The 21,080-nt window shown below is 40.5% G+C and overlaps 8 protein-coding genes across 11 annotated transcripts; 1 reads left to right on the top strand and 7 right to left on the bottom strand.

The window, feature by feature from the left end:
* Positions 1 to 11: 11 nt before the first annotated feature.
* Positions 12 to 1,278, bottom strand: LOC111600278 (methyltransferase-like protein 4). The gene has a single exon (XM_023316327.2). It carries the CDS (start codon positions 1,101 to 1,103, stop codon positions 36 to 38), a length of 1,068 nt encoding a protein of 355 aa, XP_023172095.1. The 5' UTR covers positions 1,104 to 1,278; the 3' UTR covers positions 12 to 35.
* A 133-nt stretch (positions 1,279 to 1,411) lies between these two features.
* LOC111600237 lies at positions 1,412 to 2,117 on the bottom strand. The gene is made up of 2 exons (XM_030222779.1): positions 1,526 to 2,117; positions 1,412 to 1,434 (listed from the first exon to the last, which is right to left on the bottom strand). Exons 1-2 carry the CDS (start codon positions 2,115 to 2,117, stop codon positions 1,412 to 1,414), a joined length of 615 nt encoding a protein of 204 aa, XP_030078639.1.
* Positions 2,118 to 2,654: 537 nt separating this feature from the next.
* Positions 2,655 to 3,793, bottom strand: LOC115482784. Its single transcript, XM_030222778.1, is given in 4 exon segments — positions 2,655 to 2,955; positions 2,957 to 3,286; positions 3,288 to 3,345; positions 3,778 to 3,793. Coding segments are annotated over 4 exon segments (705 nt in total).
* Positions 3,794 to 3,933: 140 nt separating this feature from the next.
* Positions 3,934 to 6,196, bottom strand: LOC111600282 (mitochondrial thiamine pyrophosphate carrier). Of its 2 annotated transcripts, XM_023316332.2 has the most exons (4): positions 5,850 to 6,196; positions 5,532 to 5,781; positions 4,661 to 5,332; positions 3,934 to 4,593 (listed from the first exon to the last, which is right to left on the bottom strand). In XM_023316332.2, exons 3-4 carry the CDS (start codon positions 5,209 to 5,211, stop codon positions 4,119 to 4,121), a joined length of 1,026 nt encoding a protein of 341 aa, XP_023172100.1. In that variant the 5' UTR covers positions 5,212 to 5,332; positions 5,532 to 5,781; positions 5,850 to 6,196; the 3' UTR covers positions 3,934 to 4,118. The 2 variants fall into 2 exon arrangements, with proteins under 2 accessions (XP_023172100.1, XP_023172101.1); XM_023316333.2 differs by lacking the exon at positions 5,532 to 5,781.
* Positions 6,197 to 6,289: 93 nt separating this feature from the next.
* On the bottom strand, positions 6,290 to 8,758 carry LOC111600281 (arrestin domain-containing protein 1). The gene is made up of 4 exons (XM_023316331.2): positions 8,498 to 8,758; positions 7,391 to 7,758; positions 6,794 to 7,331; positions 6,290 to 6,730 (listed from the first exon to the last, which is right to left on the bottom strand). The coding sequence occupies exons 1-4, from the start codon at positions 8,607 to 8,609 to the stop codon at positions 6,357 to 6,359; spliced, it is 1,392 nt and encodes a 463-aa protein (XP_023172099.2). The 5' UTR covers positions 8,610 to 8,758; the 3' UTR covers positions 6,290 to 6,356.
* Positions 8,759 to 9,104: 346 nt separating this feature from the next.
* LOC111600246 (arrestin domain-containing protein 17) lies at positions 9,105 to 20,751 on the top strand. Its single transcript, XM_023316285.2, has 4 exons — positions 9,105 to 9,491; positions 18,103 to 18,634; positions 19,298 to 20,136; positions 20,198 to 20,751. The coding sequence occupies exons 1-4, from the start codon at positions 9,377 to 9,379 to the stop codon at positions 20,254 to 20,256; spliced, it is 1,545 nt and encodes a 514-aa protein (XP_023172053.2). The 5' UTR covers positions 9,105 to 9,376; the 3' UTR covers positions 20,257 to 20,751.
* Positions 10,762 to 12,806, bottom strand: LOC111600247 (GTP:AMP phosphotransferase AK3, mitochondrial). Of its 3 annotated transcripts, none has more exons than XM_023316287.2 (2): positions 12,482 to 12,806; positions 10,762 to 11,787 (listed from the first exon to the last, which is right to left on the bottom strand). In XM_023316287.2, the coding sequence occupies exon 2, from the start codon at positions 11,753 to 11,755 to the stop codon at positions 11,102 to 11,104; it is 654 nt and encodes a 217-aa protein (XP_023172055.1). In that variant the 5' UTR covers positions 11,756 to 11,787; positions 12,482 to 12,806; the 3' UTR covers positions 10,762 to 11,101. The 3 variants fall into 3 exon arrangements, with proteins under 3 accessions (XP_023172055.1, XP_023172056.1, XP_023172054.1); XM_023316288.2 differs by having other exon boundaries at positions 12,580 to 12,806; XM_023316286.2 differs by having other exon boundaries at positions 12,584 to 12,805.
* Positions 13,494 to 17,523, bottom strand: LOC111600245 (tetratricopeptide repeat protein 14 homolog). Its single transcript, XM_023316284.2, has 7 exons — positions 17,430 to 17,523; positions 16,742 to 17,284; positions 16,469 to 16,680; positions 16,191 to 16,409; positions 15,459 to 15,979; positions 15,099 to 15,399; positions 13,494 to 14,786 (listed from the first exon to the last, which is right to left on the bottom strand). Exons 2-7 carry the CDS (start codon positions 17,222 to 17,224, stop codon positions 13,691 to 13,693), a joined length of 2,832 nt encoding a protein of 943 aa, XP_023172052.2. The 5' UTR covers positions 17,225 to 17,284; positions 17,430 to 17,523; the 3' UTR covers positions 13,494 to 13,690.
* Positions 20,752 to 21,080: the final 329 nt, after the last annotated feature.

Genomic DNA, 21,080 nt, shown 5'->3' with positions numbered 1-21,080 from the left:
TCTAACACAAAAAAAATCAATGTTAAATTTTTGTATCATTGACTTTTCTTTATTATTTGGTCATACAACCGATCATCCATTAGCTTCAGTACCTCCAAGCCAATAGACGTGAATTGAGGCTGCAAATAGCGAGCGAACAACTCCAAGCAATTGGGCTCAACTTGATCTTGTTCAAGCTGCAAATGTGGACGCAACCAATCCAGCAAAGGCGGTTTGTGTGAGTGCACAATGCTTGGCACGCTGAGCAGCAGTTCAGTTTGTGTCAAATTTGTGGCATATGTCACATCACTCCGCGCATGGCAAGCCAAATAAAGTTGCTCATACGGCTGTTTTTGTGTGGCATCCGTTTGATTTAATTTGCCAATGAGTCTATTCGCCGTATTCAGCTTGTACCATCGCAGTTTATGTAGTAAACGTAATTGCCAACGAGGCAGAAGCTCTGTTTCTAGCATCGTCTGATGTATGTTGGAGTTCGTGCACCAAATGGCTACTAATGTACGTTCATGCGTGAGTTGGTTGAGCGGCAACTGTGCCAATTGGTTATTGTCCATCATGGCATAGCCTAGCTCGTGTTTGGCGCGTTTTATACGACGTATATACTTATTGCGCCAGGGTGGGTCAATCACAATTAAATCATAGCTGGGCAACAGCTGTGGCAATAATGTGGTTAGCTGATCCACATTATGATTGTAAAAGTGGGATGAATGCGGTATGATGAAAGTTCTGGTAGTCTTTTCCTCCTTTTGATACTTTTGAAATTTACTGCTTAGATTACTGCCATACAGCTGAGGCATTTCGTACTCGTCTTCCCAATAGCGTGGCAGTGGTGAAACATTGTCCATTTTGGCCTCGGGCAGATTCTCCATGTACTCGGCAATGTTGTCCACTGATGCATTATGTGCTGCTTCATTCAACTTGCGTTTGCGTTTTCTTTGGTCTTGCTGTGACTTTTCGGTTAATTTTGGATGAAATTGAAACAACTCTGATTTTAGTGCATATATTTCATAGTCAGATACTCCAGCGACGTAGGCTTTATTTATTAATTCCCGGTGATTAAGTAAAATTGCGTGCTTTGTCTCGTGTTTTGATTGTAATTTTTGCATGTTGATCTTTTAAACTTTACAAAGTATCGATATCGTATCGTTTAATCGATTAGTATGCTTTTTATTTTTATACCATCATAAATTAAGTTGTAATAAGTAAATGTTTTCTTCCTTAAAATAGTGATCAATTCGCCAGAGCAGCTCTGCGTGCAACTTACGCCGACCGTTTCGATAATAAAAGTACAAATCTTCGGTAAAGTGCGGCGCACTGTATCGGAGCATAGTATCGATGCCATGTGAAATATCGTAACAGCATATGGGATTAAATTTTTGAGCTCGAGGGAGAATAAACATTGTAGGTAATTTTTCTATATTGAAATTCTTGGGTGCTCTATTTGTTTCAAGATTCATTTTAAATATCTTAACTTTTTCATGATTCAGTTTGGCAGCAAGTCCTTGAATATCTTCTATAAAGCTGTTACCCACGCCCGTTTCTCTCTGCAGTGTAGTATAAAAGCAAATTATTATATCTGCATCATATTCGCCATAAATCAGTTCATTAAAGATGGTCAAGTCTACTTCGGGCACTTGGCATTTATCTTCCAGTTTTAAATGTTGTACCAAAGACTCACTTAATATTTGCTTACAAAATGACTGAAGCTTTCTCAAGCTGGGTTTTTGCGGACCTTGGGCTGTACCAAAGAAATGGACTACCCCAGAAGCAGTAACACCAAAAATCAGTGGGGCTGATTGTGTGGAGAAACTGCTATCACAGCGCTTAATACCCCATGTGTTCAAATTAAATATATATGATGCCCAAATGTCATCAACGAAGAATTCCATTTGCTTGCCAAACAATTCTGGAGCTGCCACTTCATAAATCATATCCAGCCAATGCTTCAGTCTATCCGCATCGTCGGCAAACAAATGCAGAGCTATTAACATTGGCCTCTTTTCCAATTTCAATTTAAGCATACTTTTGCTATCAAGTCGTTTCAGTCGCTCAGCATGGAGCGGCGATAGCCAACTGTTGTAGTTTGGCGGATAAGGTCTATAGCCACATATACATTCCATTTTATTCAATATCTATATCCATTCACATATGTATTCCATTCAATGTAACGAATATGTTTGTTGCCCAACGATACCAACTGTGAACACAGTAAGAGTTAATCATATACTGCTTGATTCATACGAATGTTTCTAGAAGGCTGATGAAATAGGCAGCAGCTTTGAATTTCAGTTGGAAGAATCTAAAAACTTTCGCACAACAGATATCATATGTACATAAAACATAAGTAAATGCACACATACATTATGTTTACATGTGACTCTCATTCTTTTTATCTATCAACATGTAAAATTGTTTGCTTTTGTATCGATTCAAGTATTTGTATGTTAGCGATTTGGATTTCATACATTTTTAACATATTTTCTTAAACGGGTTATCTTGCATCCGAAACTCTCAGCTACAGTTATAAACTATCTCTATTATTTATAAACAACACTAACAACTAAGGTTATTGCCTAAGCCAACATAAAGTTGAACCTGAATATACGTTTTGGTATTTAGGTAAATAAAATAATTAATCCATTATTTTAATCACATTTTTATTTATTCATACAAATAACGTATAAAGTTGAGCTTGTGTTCCGAGACTGTCTCAATTCCAGGTCTCTACCTTGGGCTATATAACGCAGGTAGTCCTGCGTTGTATCTAGGCTGCCCTGGAATTTAGACTCCCAGCCATCTGATCGGTGCGTTGCAAACGCTACAGCAGCTTGAAAACTATCAATCCTCGTCCAACTTGCAACATCTAAGCCTAAGTAATTGTCTGCTTTATTTACAATTACAATCTTCACATCTTCATTGGTCAGCATCTTAGACAGTTTTCGTAGCTTGCCCAATTGCAGAGCTCTGTTCTCTCAGGTAATATAAATTTATTGCCGTCAAATCTAACTTCCGAATATAGCCTAAGACAACAGCCAGAAATAAATTTCTCTGCAGAAACCGCTCACTGAAATCCTTTAAATATTTGTAGCTGAACAACAGCCAGAAATAAATTTCTCTGCAGAAACCGCTCACTGAAATCCTTTAAATATTTGTAGCTGAACAGCATTTGCATGTTATATATGAGACTATTTAGAGTCGAGGTGGTACGTTCGCGCGATAGCTACCGAAATCGTCTATAGTCAACGACTGATGAAGACTGCTTATTGTAGATATATCTTGTAGATTAAACTATGTTTTCTGAATATTCTTCAGATAATTTTTCTATCAAGCTTGTCCATCGATTGAGTTCTTTGTGATGCCGTTCAAAATAGTAATCAGCAAGAATTTGTGAAATATTTTTAGAACATTTCGTAGTTGAACAATTATCATATCGTTAATTCAATTTCCACCTTGCCATCATCACGTAAATGTAGTATATCATTTTACGGGTTTAGGCTAAACAAAAGCAGATAGTAACTGAATGAATGAATCGGAGCATTTAAGTTAATCAGTAAAGCTTTTACAAAATAGCTGAACTAAGCTAATGCTGAGCAGTTAAATACCCTCTCAAATAACAAAAATCTAAATGACTCCCAATTACCTACTCTTATATTTTACATTATATTCATTTATGAACCAGATTTTTTACTATATATTTTTTACTGTATATTTTTTTAAAAATTAAATATATAAACATTCAGATAATGAACAATTTTCAATTTTCAGCGTGAGTTAACAAACCAGTTTTATTGAACATTGTGAAAAATTATATTTCGATTCTTGTGAAACATTAAATACAAATAAGAGCATTTATATTCAGTGTCGAAAAGTCAATTTAAATAAAGACAATAGCACAATTACTATATCATTTATGCATTTGTGCATAACGAATTAGCGCATGGTATTAACTATAAACTATCTTATAAACATAAAACAAACCCGTGCTAATAACTAATTAACAGAGACACTATGCTTAATATCATTTACAGCATTCATTGTAAATTGCATATAAAAAATAGATTCTGTGCTGTGAACTGTTTCACTACTTAATTGTTAAATAGAAAAAGATTGTTCCGTAGCACCTACCAGAAGCGCACCTGTTTTAGCTTGTCGTAAATACTAAAATACAATGCCGTCGTCATGCTAGATTTCAGGAGCGTGGGAGCAACACCTTTGTAGAGACCCCGTACACCCTCCTGCCGCACCGTCAGCTGCAGACAATCCCAAACTCCATTGCACTTTAGTGTTTGTCCGAATGTTTGGCGGTTCTGCTCAAAGCCTTGGATTTGCAGACGCTTTTTAACCAAGTCAAAGGGATAGACAATTGTTTTCGACAGCATGCCCGATGAAGCGCCCAGCATCAAGAGTGTCCAAGTAGGCAGCTTGGTACGATCTTCCACTTCAAAAAAGTTGCATGCCGACTCGCTAAACAAACGATAAGCCATAAAGTTGGTGCCCATCAAGGGGGCGATTTGCAAGAGGGCCGACGATAAGCCTCGATACATGCCGCGGATTCCCTCGTGTCGCACAATGGCAGTGACGGCACGTGTTGCATTTCTGCAAAACGAATCATTATCCATATATATTTATATGAATATGAATATGAAATAGATGTGTAAGTTACCGATATCCTTTGCTAGTATCCTGTGCGATAAGGCGTGTCCGTATGACATCTAACGGCGTGGAAATTATAACTGCTGCCGCTCCAGCAGAAGCTCCGCATATGAAATTTGAAAGATGCTGATGATCCTTGAGGTAAGTGGTTTGCTTGGCCAGAAGGCTTAGCTGCTCGTAAGTCCAGAACTGACAAATCCCGTACATAATACTCAGCACTTGGGCGGGATTATGACCCTTCCAGAAGGCCAATAGTCCTTCCTCCCGATAAATGGTGCGCACAGCTTGATGTATGGATGTGTATTTGGAGGAATGCAGTGGAAGGTAACTTTTGGAAGACGGCTGCATTGATGGAACAGCTGCCTTGAACGGCTCCACCTGCAGCTGAAAACGGATTTTGAGTACATCCAGGGGCTGGCAAGTGGAACGCGTTATAGCTGCTGATAGTCCACCGGCAATTATTTGCTGCAGTTGCTCACGTGCGCTGTGCTTGCGCCGCTGACTGACCGTTGGGCTTGTGGGCTTGGTACATGTTGTGCTGCCTGTTACTGCCGGCGTCATATTGATCGCTCTCTATTCGCGCTAGCTCGACCGATGTCAATGAAAGTGCTTGTGAGTGTGCGATTTCACTTTTATTGCTGTGGCTGCGTCTTCGTTTGAGTTTGCGTCTTCAATGGCATGTCTGTAAATCATATAAACAACAACAGCGGAATTAATTTGCTGTTAGACAAACAAAATAGTTTTTGAGCTCTGTCGTCGCTCTACTGAAAAGCAATTCAAGGTGTGCCCGCGCCAATGGGTTTTGCATAGTCACCAAATTATTGCCAAATTAATGTGTGAAATAATGATGCGATACAATTGAGATCAAAGGCCCTACTTACAAGGTGTCATGCCCACTGGAGCACGCTTTAATCGTATCTTTCAACCTGAGTACCCTTATATGGCTGGGATTGTACTTATTTTCAGTTTCTCTACATTCTCCTGCGCGCCAATTTTAACACAGGTTTCAGTTAAACTTGGTACACAGATTCTTTCATTCATTCAGAGATGGGTCACTGTTTATCGTCTTATCAGCAATTTCTCTTTTATTGTTGTTGTGGCTGTTGTCTTGTCTGGTTGGCAGGGCTGATGCTATTGGTCACAAAACAAACATAAAGCCATTGCATTTGATATGCATGCCAGAAAACGGTATTGCTCACCTTACAACTATGCCAAAAATTCAGTTAAGTAGCTCGTCAATATATTCGACTGTTCGCTGTCAGAGTGCAGCGGTAACTGTTGAGCTGCGCGGCCGCACGACGACGACGCTTCTTCATTACAAATTACAAGTAACGGCCATGTTATTGCGTCAAAACTTTCTTTTGCTCAGCGTTTGTGACTGTATGAGAAACAACTGTATGTTGACGCTCGGTGATGTTGCTGCAGTTTATGTGAAAGACTACAAACCGGTTTTGAAACGCTTTTCGGCTACAACTAAATTCAAACAAAACAAAACTTGGCCTTAAGTTACGTCAAGTGCATGCCACAAACAGCTGTTGCCGTGCGAACCAGCTGAAAAATGAAAGTGACACTACTTGAGCTTTTTACCGATATATCGATATTTTTTATTTATTTCAGCGTTGCCACTTGCTGTGTGCCCGCGAGTATCTATTTTAAACTTCATAAAAAGTGCATCTAAAAATATAAATATATAGTTTACACAATAACTACTTCCAACCAATATTGCCAGCAGCATCAGTCGGTGCACTGGGTGTGGGCTGATAGCCCGGCGGTATACTAAATCCGAGTACTTCAAAATTGTTGCCAACAGCTGGCACAGCTGCTGGGGCTTGCACTGGATATGGCGGCGTCTTTTGAACTATTGCCGACGGTTTTCCCACTGGCAAAACTGGATTAGGTGTGTAATGTACTGGTGGTGCAGGCGGTGTATCCTCGGCCTTTGGGTAAAGACTGGGCAAAGACGATTTACCACTATTGCCACCGGCTGGCTGACCATTGAGTATGTAAACTGGATAGCGTGGCTTATATGTGTTGGACTCAAAGTGTTCTGTGCACACGTCCTCTTGGAAATTCGGTGCAGCTAAGGATAAAGGTCAAGGAATAATTTAAAAATAGCTACATTTTATGTACAGATGCTGCTTACTCATTGTCTGATAGGGGCCGTTTGTGCTCGGTGCCTGTGCCTTCTGGCCTGGTCCCTTGTCGTCTGCACTGCCCTGCAATGGCACTGTTCCAATGACCAGTGGAAAGTCCACAACCATATCTCCGCCGCCATGTAAGCGGAATGTCTTGGCTATAAAACGAAGTGTGTAATTCACTCGAATCGGGTCTCGTTCGCTCATTGTTGTCGGAGTTGTGGGCGGCACCAATAAAAACTCATCGAATTGTGCCTTATTATTCTTATCCACCTCGCCACAGTGCTTATCGGCAATGCGTGTCTCCGTGGTTTTCAATTGGTCCTTATCGCCCGCTTTGCCGCGATAGATGACGTTCTTGAATAGACGCACTTTCACATCCTGGCACTGAACGTCTGCTTGATTGTCCAGCACAATGTGAAAGTGGATCTTCTGGCCAGGCACATAGGCGCTGTATGAGGTGCTGACATCCATTACCATGGGCTTATTATTGCCAAATATGGAGCCCCACCAAAACGTTTTCTCCTCGATTCGCTTCAACGGTTGCTAAAAGGTGCGGACTAGGATTAGTTAATTTATGGCATCCCATTTCATGATAAACATACCAAATGCTCGCGCTTTACGTTCAAATCGTTGGGCAGTATGACCGTAAAGCACTGCTTGAATATATTATTATATCGCACCGCTCGATCTATGGTCAAGGTCACCTCATGCTTTATCTGTCCGTGTGTGCCATTGAAAGAGGTCGGCGTTTGGGGAGGTATAGTGGCTTGAAAGGGAAAGACATACTTGCCCTGGGGCAGCTCCAGCTGCGATCCTCCGCTCTGGCCATACACATACTTATCGCTGCTATAGAAGATCTCCGTGGTGGTATATGTTTCGAGTGATTTAACCGGCTTGCCATCAGCACCAGTCTTTTCGACACTCTCCTGCCAACGCGTCTCCACGAAACCATTCACGGTTATATAGATGGCTGCAAGAGAAGCAAAAGAGAGTAAATTGTGGGCATTGAGTAATTGGACTTAATTTCTTTGTAATACTATTAAGCTGCATGCAATGTGGGCGAAGCACAGATCAAGCTACGTTTCAGTCGAATTCAATTGTGTTTAATTCGTTTTTGTCTGAACTGCCCTGACTTTTTATAGAATCAAATTATATTCGAAAACCAGTCTAAAACCAGCATAATTTTGCTATCATTTATTGCGCTTAATTTTAGACGGCCAGCGGAAATACTGAAACTTACTTTTGCTATAACTATTCAAGTTCTTAGCTCTGTTATTTCAATTTTCATGATGCCTTAGCGAATTGTTCATTTACAAATCAAAGTACACCACTAGCCGAGCCGACTCAAATGCCCAATGCCTATAACAAACATCAAGCATATGTATAATTCCAAGAAAAACTAGTTTTTTTTTACTTTATACTCTCGCTACAATATTAAATAACCGACACATAATCATATATATATATATATATATATGTATTTGTGAACATTAGCTGCCGGCACAATACACAAGATATACACACATAGCAAAGGCAGCGAAACAATAATAACAAAAACAACTATGACGGCTTGAATACTAATGTAGCGTCTGCACCAGGCCCCAGGCCAAAGACGTAGACCCAGAGCATTTTATCTGCGGAGTAGGGGCAACATGACGTCATGCTAGCCACAATGAAATAATATATGCGTATTTAAGCAAAGAACTTACAACGTATGGTTTTGGGTCGCTCTGTAATGAGTTCTGCTGTGCCAGATACGATCTGACCAGCATAGTAGACACCCAGGACGTTATCGAAGCTAAAATTCACTTTGCTGCTCATCCTTTCGTGACCTTGGTAACAACAGGCGTTACCTTTTCTGTTGGAATGTTTATAATTTTATTGACTGTGGCAAGCGACCCGGAACACAATTTAGCAGGCGAGGGCACAATCACCAACTGATGCGTTGCGTCCACGACCACGACCACTGAACGCGAGCAGTTACAAATTAATACTAAAGCAGAATCCGATTAATAAATTATCATATGCTTTAACGCTTAGAGTGCGAATTGTGTGCGTGCGCTATTCTTTGTATAAACGGGTATTTACCCGATAAGAAACTATAGTTCTGCGATTAAGTACTAATTTTGGTTAAGAGCAAAATATAGAAATGAATTGTTTCTTTGCAAAAATGAGTGGCTTATCTAATTTTTAAATGTAAACTTTTAGCGCGTCACCTGTGTACCTGGTGGCAACGCTATGCCAGTTTAAAATCAGCTGATTTGTTAATGTTATCGTTAATCGGTATCGTTTGGTAAGGTAAAACAAAAGCAACAACGTTTCTAGTTACTTTTCTTGAATTATTAAAAATATTTGCCGTGATTAATTTAATTGAAACGGACCATAGTGCTCGTAAATGAAATTAACGTCCTACCCTACATTGTCAGTTGAAGTGTTGTGCTCAACTTATCACATTGGATAAAAAGAATATAGTGTTGTAGTTGTAGTTGTGCACAGTGATACCAAAGAGGCCGCTCAAATGTGGCCTTTTATATGTTATTTTTGGATGAGTATTTAATGAGAGCAGCTGAAGTAGCAGCAGCAGCAGCATGGAAAGCGAGCGACTATGCATTCGACTGGACAATCCAGAACGCATTTTTTATGCCGGCCAGGTCATTCGTGGCGAGATTTGGATGAATCTCAACAAGCGTACCAAAATACGAGGTAAATTTACATTGTTATTGCTCTTATTCATTATTTCGCAAGCGGGGCTTGCTTCATATATGAGTCAGGCCCTGTTAGACCACAATTTGCGGTCAGTAGTGAAGTTTTCTGACTTTGTTGTGTCCATTGTCATCATAGTTTCGTTATGGCCGCATTGGCATAAACAAAGAAGATGTTTTACTGCAGCACAACCGAAAACCGTCAGTTAGTCAAAGCCATTTTTTATTTTTACGTATAATTGCACTTGGATTGTGATTGTAAATTCTTTCAATTCAGCATTATTCATCGATAGGTGCTCAATTGCCTGCATTCGGCAATTGCTCTTCTTGTTTGTGGGGTCATTTGTTTCAGGAAATGTTACGCGCGGGTTCATTTAGAGAGCGGCGCGCAGGGTGCAGATGTAGTGTACTAGTAAGCGTTCTCCCTCTATATGTCCGTGTGGGTATGTGTGTGCTAAAAATGCCGTAATAATGAAGAGAGCTTTTTCTCTGAATACAGTGCAGGCTAGAAAAATGTATATGACTTAAAGCAACATTTCTTACCAAAATTTCTGTGCATTGAAGTAGTAAGTGAATGTAATCGGAAGAAGTCAAGCGCCCCGCGATTTGCAACAGAACAAAAACATTACATTTATCTATTCGTATACACTTATAATTTACGCCAATATATGTGGTATCACTATAAAGAAGTTATTACTGCAATTATTTTGGCAGCTGCTTTCATCAAAGCAGTAGTTAGCCTAGTTTGCTGTTTTTGTTTGTTATTGTCATCAGCTTAATCGGTCGCATTCTTCTGTTTAGACTTTACAAAATATCATTAAAAAATAAAACTAACCCACACAAATCGTAGTTAATCTTTCAACGCAAGCAAAGAGATGAATACAGAGCACTATGGCTTCTATTTGCTTGGTTAACTTCATTATTATATACTCGATTTGTCTCTGTTGTGTGTGTTTGCGTGAGAGAGAGAGTTCGAGAGCGCCACACTTAACAGCTGCTGTACCCTACACGGCAACAATCAAGGCGTTTGAGTGTGGCGCATAAATGAAGCCACACAAGCTTTAATGTTTCTAATATCTAAAAATAGTATTTTGCCATATCTATTATGGCTCCATGTGCAAATCACCAAGTACATTATCAATGAGCATTTTTACAAAACAAAAAAGAACGATTTATTATCAGAGCACCTACTTGAAAGCGTTTATACAAGTACATATATTTAAGTATAAGTATATGTATATATATATAATATTCATATCAAAGCAAAACATTTTTATTAGGGGAATGTTTTGGATGGGTTATATAGCTCATAATCAGTGTATACACATGTGTATGGCAAAGGAAATATACATTTGGACACATTTATTTTTTTTGATTCGTTTTTACTTTGTAAGGCTTCGAAATTACATTTGATGAGTTACAATGAACCGTAAACCCCCTCCTTAAAGGCCCCACTCTAACGCACACATAATAGATATATTTAATATATATGTTAGACCTTAATTGAACACATCTTACTTCTCGTTAGCAACAGTTGCCTATCAATAATGAATAAATTTGTGCAGTTAATTGAACTGTTTGTTTCGTTGTTTTCTTAATGCCCTACTACTCTTAACCCATGTTGACTTTATCCTTGAGAAAGCGCTCGACGCGAGGCCAGATCTCCTTGGTTTCGCGTCCCTTGAAACTGGTTACAAGATCACGTTCAGCATACCAGGCTAGCACGGGACCCATGAGCTCATCGTAGAGTTGCAAACGCTTAGACACCACCTCCGGTTTGTCGTCCTCTCGTTGGGTAAGCGGTTCACCGGTCACATCATCCTTACCCGCTATCTTGGGATCGTTGAAACCTATATTGTAGACACGCCCCGATGGAGCGTGTATCCAGCGATGCTTTACACGCTCAATGATTACATCATGTGGAATGTCCAAGTTGATAACAGCATCGATTTGTTCACGTGCCGACAATATATCGGCTTGGGCACTGTTGCGTGGAAAACCATCCAAAATGTAGGACTTGTTGCCGACTTCGGTGATACGGGCGATCATTGTCTTCGTCACAATCTCATCTGGCACCAACTGGCCGGAGGCAATATACTGTTGTGCCTTCTTGCCCAGATCGGTATTTTTGATGATATTCTGACGTAGAATATCTCCCGAGGCGATGTGGAGAAACCCAAAAGTCTTGACAATACGATCCGAGATGGTGCCTTTTCCAGAGCCGGGAGCGCCGATTATCACAGCACGAAAGATTTTCGTATACATAATGAATTAATTATATTTTTAATGAGCGTTCGCTGAAAAAAGAAAAGAAATGAGTTTACTTGCATGCTTATTATTTGTCTTTTTTGGTAATGCCTCAAGAGAACTACTGTGTTTTCTTGTTATAATTGAATAATATTTTTCTTCTCGAGTCTCGATATTAATAGGTAAAATAAATAAAATTTGTAAAGCTACCTGGAAACTGTTCACAACGTTAAATTCTTACTAATTTGTTTATCAAGCGAGGTGTTAAGAATATATTTTCTGTTCACTTCTTATATAAATACAATATTAGTACATTAGCTGGCTTAAATATTATTTTAGACATTAGATAACCCTTACTATTTAATAACAAATCATAAATGTGCTAATCTTTATTTTGTTTTTCGGTCTGACGTACGTATGGCCTTTGCGTGCCCATAAGTCTCCACATGGCAACCACAGTGTAGCGCATACACAACAACAACTACAAGCGTGGCTTTTTTTCAAGTTCTTTGTCTTGTAGTTGTTGTTTTTATTGTGTCTAGCTATTCTTGTTGTTGTGGTGGGTGCGCTCTTATCGTTCAAAGTCCAAATAAAAGCCCATGTCGCCGCGTGTTGATTTGCTCGGTACCTTAATTTTATTTTCGCAATTATCTTGCATTTTTGCTCTTCACGTTCTTTCGCATTTCGTATTGGATGAAAATTAAACACTTATGTAAATTAGGAATGCTTCCTTATTTTACTTACTTAAATATTGTTTTTAAATTTTAGATTTTGTTATAATATTCACTAAATGTATTTCACTACCTGTTACGCTTGATTATTCGAATTTAATTTAAACTCACGTACTAATTATAATAATTTGTTGCGTATTATTCTAAATCAAAGTCTTGTGCGCTAACAAATATACACACAAACATAGGCACACAATCAGACACACACATTCCCCCACAGATGTGGGTATCAAAATCTGCTTCTGCTGCTGCCGGCAGGCAAATATCAACTGAATTCGAAAGGGGGTACACGCTTTATCTCGGGCTCGGTTTGAACTTCGTTTTGTGTCCAGACTTTTTATGCGCGTTGCTTATACGATTTTCTGTTAGGCGACTGCAATAACTGTGGTGCACTAATACATCAAAAGTCTACGCCACTCTCGCGCTCTTTGTTGTTTTGGGTGCTATATGTATGAGTGCATAAGAGAGCGCAGCCGGTTTGAGCAATCACAGTTTGTTTGTTGTGGTTGTAAGAGTTCGTGAGAGGAGCGCAGCACGCGTTGTTATTAATAGAAATAATATGTGAACAGTAAGCTAAGAATACAATAAAATGTATCAACTGTTGATATCGGTAACGATTCTCAGACATACCCTCTAAACAAATACTGAAAGGCATATACGCGAATTGACAATGTTATTTTAAACATAATTGCTACAATACGAATTCAGTAGTATTTCTACGCTTAAGTCGAAGTTATCGAATGATATGAAGTATACAGAGTATTTAGTAGAAGATCGAAAATTAAAAAATCAGTTGAATTACATAAAGAAAAAAATAATCAAGTATTGATGTTAAAAATATATTTTTAAATTTAATATATAACACTTAACATAAATTCCGAAAAGTTCACATTCGAGCGTCCATGTCTCTGTATTAAAAAAGAAATATTTGTTTTATTAAAAAAAATTACCTTTGCTGTTATCTATAAATGACACTATAAAGAAGATGACTTTTAACCCGTTTAACTTTATATCGAGACATATTACAATAATTCATTGTAGGATTTCCTCTTTATTTGTAAAGCATGCAGACCATGCAACAAATTTGCTTTATAAGCAACTTTATTTTGGTGTCCATGGTTGAGTTTAAGGTGATATCAATTACATTTTGAGTGGTTATTAAGCATACATAGAACTACGTAGAAAGAAACACTTAACACTAGATGTGCCAGAACTTTAATATTTAGGCCTTGTCACTGGGTGTGTTTGTGACTTTCTTTTTCAGTATATCCCTGTCGCTTTCAATAATGCCTTGTTTGCGTTCCTTTTGTGCTTCTTTGATCATTTCGTCCACCTCTTCAATGGTGGGTCCATCGCCAGGTGGGCTTACGCTCCGTGTAGGACTAAAACGTCGACCATTATTGCGGTTGTCGAACTGCCAGCGATTTTGAAAACGTCCGCGGCCACGCCCCCGACCGCGCGGCGTAAAACGCATGGGCTGATGGCGCCGTGGACTATAGGTGCGTGATCGCGAGCGAGTGCGTCGATAGCGTGCAGTTGGCGACGGTGTGCGACGTGGCACAAACGGCGAGGGCGTGCGACGTGGCACATATGACGACGGTGAACGACGAGGCACAAATGGCGACGGCGTGCGTCGTGCTCGACCATAGGAACGTGAGCGGGAACGACGATTCCCAAAGCGTTGCTTAAATCCACGTCCTCTATATCGTTGTCCTCCAGCACCACCTCCTCCTCCACCGTAACGTGCGGGCGAATAACTACGACTACGACTCCGACTCTGGCTACGACTACGTGTGCGTCGTCTTCTTGATCTCGAGTAGCGCGAGCGACTTCGACTTCTGCTCCGACTGCGAGAACGAGAGTTGCCGCCGCGTCGTCGGGATGAGCGTCGGTCACGTGAGCGGCTTCTAGTGCGTCGTCTAGGCGAACGACTGCGACTGCGACTCTGTGAATGGGAGCTGAGCGGCGTGGCTAAACGTAGCAAGCCAAATTTGTCCATCTGCAGGGGACGCTTCTTAATTTGAAAAGAGAGTTTCTGTTGCTGTTGTTGTTGTTGTTGCATATGAAACTTGGGCGCTGGCGGTGGTTGCTCATCATCCAAAGTAGCCGCTGCAGCGGCAGCGTATTTTGAAGTGCTTGGACCCATCATTAGGTTGTAACTTCCTGCCGACGTTGATGCTGATGCCGCAGGCTGTTTGCGCATTGTAGTGGGTGCAGATGGAGGCGGTGGTGGGGGCGTTTCTGAGCGTTCTTTTTGCTTGAAATAGTTTTGCAACTGGGCCTTTAGCTGGGCATCACTACTGCTGCTGCTCATGAGCCTGCAAAGGTTTTTAAAAAGAAAGAACAAGTAAAATGTGCACAACAATGGAAAGCGACTCACTTAGCATACTTATTATTCCGGCTAATTCGTCATGCATGGGAGAGCGCAAGGATAAAATCAATTTGCTTGCGGACACTTAAAGCGGATCAATGATCAGATTATAAACGGGTCTATAATAACTATGATTGCCATAATCAAGAAAATTTCTATAGCGCTCATTAAAACCTTGTAAATGAATTATAAATTGATAGCCAATAGCCCTTTACAAATCTGTGCTTTGACCCGCTTAACAAGTGATACACGCAGTTACCTGAACGCCGCGGCATAGTCAATTTTCTTGAGCATTTCGAGTGCGGCTTCTGTATTTGTCAGAGTCTCGATTTCATCAGCAGATTTTGACTTAGATTTTTTATTTTCCTTGCGTTCTTTGTCTTTGTCCTTCTTCTTTTTGCCCTTCTTTTTAGATTTCTTGTGTTTACTAGCCTCGCGCAACAGTCGTCGCACACTGTTCATAGTGTCGTCGTCGTCCAACTTAAACTCGTTAGCTGATAGGGAATCACTAACGGCATGCTTGTCCTGCTCTATGGTCAAATGGGAGCGCGATTTGACAGCTAAAATATACAAAAGGTTGGTTGAAGTAAATTCTGGTAGTCAAATGTCTGACACTTACGCCGCTCTTCGCTCTCGTTTTCGTTGTCACTAGCACTAGAGGAACTGGACTCGTCCGAGGAGGCAATGTTGACGGTAGCGTCCGCAGTGTTGGGTAAATTGAGCATTTCGGTGCTATGCTGCATGGTCATTAAATTGGAGCTGGGGCCAAGTACAGATGCCCGGGTTTGCTGCAGTGCATCAAGGGATATGCGTGCCTGCTCATGCTGTGGCAATAGATTTAGACAATCGCTGTAGGCCTTGATGGCATCCGGTATGCGATTCTCCTCCTCATAGCTGCGTCCGAGTGCCACCAGGGTTTCGCCCATATATTTACGCGCATTCACATGGTACTTATTCAAAATTAGCGCCTTTTCAAAGTCATTCAGACCCTTCAAGAAGCTGCCACGATTCGCGTACAGTGCACCGCGCGCTACTAAGCCTTCGACATTGCGCGGATCAATGTTCAGGGCTTTGTTCAGGCACTGAAAGGCCTCAACTTGTTGACCATTCTTAAAGTGCTCAATGCCATCAGCCACGGAGCTGATGTATTTTGCGAGTTTGTATGTGTGGTTGTGTGAGTGTTAGCATTGGATATACGGACAATTATACATACATATGTTGATGCATGTGCTACTATAAGGACAACCAATTCACGGCTGGCCGCTCGCTTTATCAGCTACTCAATATATATATAGTTTATAAATAGCATTTATCAGCGATCAGCCGTGATTTTGGTTCCCTCAACACTTACCGGAATGCCCACTGTGAGGCCTGTTTCTGTCGCAGCTCCAAGGCATACTCAGATTCGGGAAAGCCATGTTTAATGTTGCTCATTAATGTAAGATTCTCATTGGGCTGGAGTCCATTTAATTGAAAAAGCACATCACAATTAGGATTCTCAAATTCCAGCGCTGCATTCAACTGATCTTCGTAGTGTGGTGCGTTTCCTGGCTCTAGATTACGTATTTGACTAATCACAAAGCATAAAATGTTAGTTGAATGGAAATGGTATCAGGCAAATTCACATACCGATAGTATTTTGGTAAATCTGTCAGATCGCATAGGCCCAGCTTAAGATCAGATGTCTTATTGTACACACCCAACATGCCCAGAGTCAAGCGTTCCACATCAGCCGAAACGCTGCAAACTTCGCAACGCAGAAAATCGTTAATTGAAAATGAATGTTGATTTCCTTGTTTGTCTAATGGCAATGGACCCCAATGATCCTGCATGATGATGGCCTAAAGTAAAGGGTATTCACTCAGATGAATTCAATGTTGTAAGACATTCTTAGTAACCAACCTTAATGGGTATATCCGCTAGATAGAAGTGCATTGGCTCTGCTGTGCACAAAGGCTTGACTATAATCCGGTTTGCATTCGTTATAACCTTTTGCACTGAGGCAAACACAATGTCTCCCTGCTTCAGTGCGCCCATACGATATGCCCAGGCTTTTCGTTTGTCCTTCGGGTTCAAATAGAACTCGATGGGGGGCTGCGGTGCATAGCAGTTGCTCATTTGCGCTAGCCATGATTCCTCCATCACATTGCCCACCAGCTGTCGGTCATACAGATCTGATGCTTTTCTTGCCAAAAACTGATGAATTTTCAAACGTTTAGCACGCTCCTGAAATGTAAAATACTTCTGTCGCTCCTGGTAGACGCTGTAGTTTGGCTGTGTAAGATTTAGCCGGCGTAAATCCTCGACGCCCCGCTCATCATCCCAGATTTTCTGCAATGGCTGGCCATGGTAGCATAGAGCACGTGATATATAGTTGGCATTCATATTGTCAACCGGTAGTCGTCAGTTCCTACTCCATTACAATTTTCACTGTCTGGTATTGTCCTGCCGTGAAAAATAAATATATTTGGTAAAAATGGCATGAAGAAGATTATTGTTGTGTGAATACGCCTCCCAGTGCTACTTTATAATGATCTTGATATTTATGGCTGCAGCACATGTTTTGCGCGTTTGTTTTTATTGTAATTACTTGCGTGTTTAAGCTCAGACAATTTAATTAAATGGCTTGATATATATTTTTCAATGCCCGATGAAAAATCGTGTTTTCTGTTCGCGAACTACGTGGCAACTCTGGCATTTCTTTTTTGATACTCCATAAAAGCTATCGATATGCATGAGTGGTGTCACGCTAATTGAAATTAAATTAAAAAAAATTACTTTTTCTAAACACATAGTTGCTTTCTGTTTAAAGATAAATAAATAACAATGTTAATATTTAAATATAGATGTAAATATTAAAGAAATAATATTAAATCATTGTTAAAAACAGTTTAGTTGGAATATATTTTTTAGTCAATACAAAAACCATTATCGTTACATTAGGTGGCAGCACCGTCAGCTGTTTCAAATATTTAAAACAATTATACGAATCAATAATAAATGTGTTGTGCAAAAAATATAGAGCTGCACATTTGTCAAGCAATTGAATCAAATTATAAAGTATAATTGCATGGAAGCTCAAGTGCAAAGCTAATATGATTTCAGTTGCTGGCCAAATACGTTAGTCAAGACACAAACCAAACAATTAGTTGGCAACGCCGTTTCTTGTCTAATTCTTGGAAAATACGACAGATGTCGCTATTGTACATGTTTAAATTTTCATAACTGCTAAAATGTTTTTGTTTCTCAATTTTTTTTCGCAGCTGTAAAAATCCAAGTGACTGGCAAAGGTAAATGCAAATGGATGGAAATCTTGCGCAAAAACTCCAACAACAATGAATATACGCGCAGTCTCTTTTACACCAGCAAAGAGATCTACGAGCATAGTGAAACGCCTCTCCCCGAATTCGAACCGCGCGGCCTCGAACTGTCGGCAGGCGAGCACACTTTCAACTTTAATGTCGCGCTAGGTCGTGAGCTGCCCTCGAGCTTCCGCGGTAGCTATGGCAGCATCAAGTACAAGATGCGTGTCCTCATTCAAAGACCCTGGACCTTTGATGAGCGACACACCATACCGTTTACGGTTGTGAAGAATATGCCTTTGCCGTCGACATATCGCAGCAATCCCACTCCGTTGGAGAAGCAAATCACCAAGACAATTAGCCTATTTGGCACACGACCCATTACCATGTTGGCCCTGCTACCCGAGGACTTCGCCGTGCGCGGCGAACCGTTGCGGATCTGTGTGACCGTCACGAATAACAGCACAACGAATGTGGAGAAGCTGCGCTTCAAGTGAGTCGTGGTTAAATTGCCTGTCAAAATTGTAACCTGCAGACTTAATGTGTTGTCATTGCGCATGTTATTTTGAGTTTTTTAGTGGATACTTTCAATTCTTCTTCAATTTCAAATTTTCCAATTTTCCAATTTTCAAGCTCTAAGTCAGTTTTCATTCAAGATTTAAGTGGCAGAACGCGAACGATGAAACGAGTGCGTCTCAGTTGGAAGTTTCTTCGGCTATCTTACTTAACTATGTTAGACAAGAGACTATCTTAGTTTAAGCTTATTTTGGCAGAGAGAAAACCAAATTTCCATTGAACCATATTTAGTCTGCATTGTCAGATCCGTTAGCTGTATTTAAGGCTAAGAAGAGACAAGCCTGAGGACAACTGTGTTACAGTTAGCACAAAATTCTTAGATTCAGTCTAGCAATTCTTCTATATCCAAAGTGAATAAAGGCTGCTGCCAGAAATAAGACTATAGACGTAAAGATTGCAAAGAATGTCATCAGGCATACACGAATCCCATTTATTACCCTCTTTCTTATTATGCCCACAGTCGGCACTTACTGCGCTGTGTAAGCCTATGTGTATATATTTTATATATACATATATATATATATATATTTTATATATGTCCATATATGATAATAATATTATTCCAATTGTCTTTCATTAGCATACTACAGTACGTCACTTACTACAGTCATGTACCATTGCGTGTGCAGAAGGTCGAATGCATTGCGATTGCCAGCAAGGAGACGGGTGCGGTGGGCAAGAAGAGCGAACGCAGCTTTGCCCATGAGCTGTTGATGCCGGACACGGCACAGCCAACGGATGAGCAGTTCAGCGGCGTCATAACCATATCCTATGAGCTGCGCGTTGAGGCTGTCTTGCGAGGTTTCTTTAAGAATTTGGTGCTTAACTTGCCGTTCAAGGTATATTCTCAGGATGTTTCCGCCAGGCTGGGCTCGGTGCGTCCATCGCTGCCGCCACGTCCCGACAATGGCCCACCGGGTATTGATGAGGTTGCGGCAAACGCCGCTGTTGCTCCTGGCAATCCTTTCGATCCACCTGTTCCTATATCTGTGTATCCAGCGCTAGACTCTTCCATTGGCTCGCCATCGCATTCGTCGATGTACAGTGAATGCAGTTCCTTGAACTCCACCACCTCGGATTCCACGCTTAGTCCGGCCGTTGGTGGTGTGGAGCTGTCCTACACATCCGGCTCACAATCATCGCAGTTTGGCAGCCCCTCGACCCGTGCCAGCGTGCGCAGCAGCTCCAATGTGCCCTACATGCCTTATACTTCCAGCCCACTGATGGTGCAATCGTATCCACCTCCACATCTGCCCCCGTATCCATTGCCCGAGTCGCCGCAGTATACGCTGCTCGCCCTGACGCCTCCGCCAGCACAGCCACCATCTGGAGCCGGCGGCTATAGCCAACTGCCATCCACGTCGGCGGCATCTGGATCATATCCGCAGACACGCCAACACGCCGGCGCGCACGCATTGCGTAAGACTTACTACATGATAACATTTGGATTATATTTCATTTATTCCTTACTCGTTTGCAGCTCCCTCCTATGACGAGCTCTTTGGCAGCGCCAATGCACCGCCGGAATCGCCGAAGTAGCTGACGAATCGCTCCCACATATTGTTCATGCCGCCCAGTTATATCTAAGCTTTGCCTAGAAATGCATCAGGATTACTTTAGAGTGCTTGCAACCACATATGCCTAAATAAACATAATCTGGAGTTGTGTATCTCAAAAACTAAATGTTACAAGAAACGTATCTCGAACGAGCAAGCGAAACATTGCCATCAACTTTGCACACGAAATATTTACAATACTCATCATTGTAAAGCATTGCTTGGGAGTGAAGGATATGTATAAATATATTGACATATATATTTATGGATAATTACATTAACATTTAACTTATGGTTAAGATTTGCGTAAGATATTTAAATGAAAATTTTCACAAAATAATCAGCAATTACTTGGCCTTTGTGTACTTGTTTAGACACCTTTAAAGTGACGCCAATTTTGTGTTCGCACCTTTGTAAAAGGCGTATCGAATATTTCTGACCTACCGAATAATTAGCTTATTGGCTTGAAATCATATTCTAAATAATTGAAGAAATTATTAGACTTAAAGCAATGTATTCGAATATTTAACATTAGCTAAACGAATTTTACACAAAAATATCGTTAACTTAAAGTATGTCTGAAACATCAAAAAGAATTTCATTTATTTTATTATTTTTATACCTTTTTTGTAAGCACAAGTTTATTTTTATATTCTTTATTTTTTATGACAGCCAACTGTTTTCTGGAAGTCGAGTCATTTTGCTTTCAGCTATTTATTTTTGATATGTCATCTAAATGTAAATACTCCAAAGAACAAATTTCAATTACTCTTTTTCTTTAAGTCACCTAATTATTTATCATTTGTT

The sequence above is a fragment of the Drosophila hydei genome, unplaced genomic scaffold (genome assembly GCF_003285905.1).
Source record: "Drosophila hydei strain 15085-1641.00,03,60 unplaced genomic scaffold, DhydRS2 tig00000063-arrow-pilon, whole genome shotgun sequence".
NCBI classification, from domain to species: Eukaryota; Metazoa; Arthropoda; class Insecta; order Diptera; family Drosophilidae; genus Drosophila; species Drosophila hydei.
This window is presented reverse-complemented; position numbering and strand designations above follow the sequence as displayed.

What these genes read in the sequence shown, in the direction of transcription:
- LOC111600281 (XM_023316331.2), bottom strand. Translation starts at nt 8,609, where the DNA reads ATGAGCAGCAAAGTGAATTTTAGCTTCGATAACGTCCTGGGTGTCTAC. An exon ending in GCGACCCAAAACCATACGTT is followed by an intron (nt 7,759 to 8,497) that starts GTAAGTTCTTTG and finishes CTTCTCTTGCAG; the next exon opens with CCATCTATATAACCGTGAAT. An exon ending in ACGTAAAGCGCGAGCATTTG is followed by an intron (nt 7,332 to 7,390) that starts GTATGTTTATCA and finishes CGCACCTTTTAG; the next exon opens with CAACCGTTGAAGCGAATCGA.
- LOC111600246 (XM_023316285.2), top strand. Translation starts at nt 9,377, where the DNA reads ATGGAAAGCGAGCGACTATGCATTCGACTGGACAATCCAGAACGCATT. An exon ending in CAAGCGTACCAAAATACGAG is followed by an intron (nt 9,492 to 18,102) that starts GTAAATTTACAT and finishes TTTTTTTCGCAG; the next exon opens with CTGTAAAAATCCAAGTGACT. An exon ending in CGCCGGCGCGCACGCATTGC is followed by an intron (nt 20,137 to 20,197) that starts GTAAGACTTACT and finishes ACTCGTTTGCAG; the next exon opens with CTCCCTCCTATGACGAGCTC.
- LOC111600282 (XM_023316332.2), bottom strand. Translation starts at nt 5,211, where the DNA reads ATGACGCCGGCAGTAACAGGCAGCACAACATGTACCAAGCCCACAAGC. An exon ending in GATACTAGCAAAGGATATCG is followed by an intron (nt 4,594 to 4,660) that starts GTAACTTACACA and finishes TTCGTTTTGCAG; the next exon opens with AAATGCAACACGTGCCGTCA.
- LOC111600245 (XM_023316284.2), bottom strand. Translation starts at nt 17,224, where the DNA reads ATGAATGCCAACTATATATCACGTGCTCTATGCTACCATGGCCAGCCA. An exon ending in GCCTCACAGTGGGCATTCCG is followed by an intron (nt 15,980 to 16,190) that starts GTAAGTGTTGAG and finishes AAAATACATCAG; the next exon opens with CTCCGTGGCTGATGGCATTG. An exon ending in GACTATGCCGCGGCGTTCAG is followed by an intron (nt 14,787 to 15,098) that starts GTAACTGCGTGT and finishes AAACCTTTGCAG; the next exon opens with GCTCATGAGCAGCAGCAGTA.
- LOC111600247 (XM_023316287.2), bottom strand. Translation starts at nt 11,755, where the DNA reads ATGTATACGAAAATCTTTCGTGCTGTGATAATCGGCGCTCCCGGCTCT.
- LOC111600278 (XM_023316327.2), bottom strand. Translation starts at nt 1,103, where the DNA reads ATGCAAAAATTACAATCAAAACACGAGACAAAGCACGCAATTTTACTT.
- LOC111600237 (XM_030222779.1), bottom strand. Translation starts at nt 2,117, where the DNA reads ATGGAATGTATATGTGGCTATAGACCTTATCCGCCAAACTACAACAGT. An exon ending in GCAGAGAGAAACGGGCGTGG is followed by an intron (nt 1,435 to 1,525) that starts GTAACAGCTTTA and finishes TGAAACAAATAG; the next exon opens with AGCACCCAAGAATTTCAATA.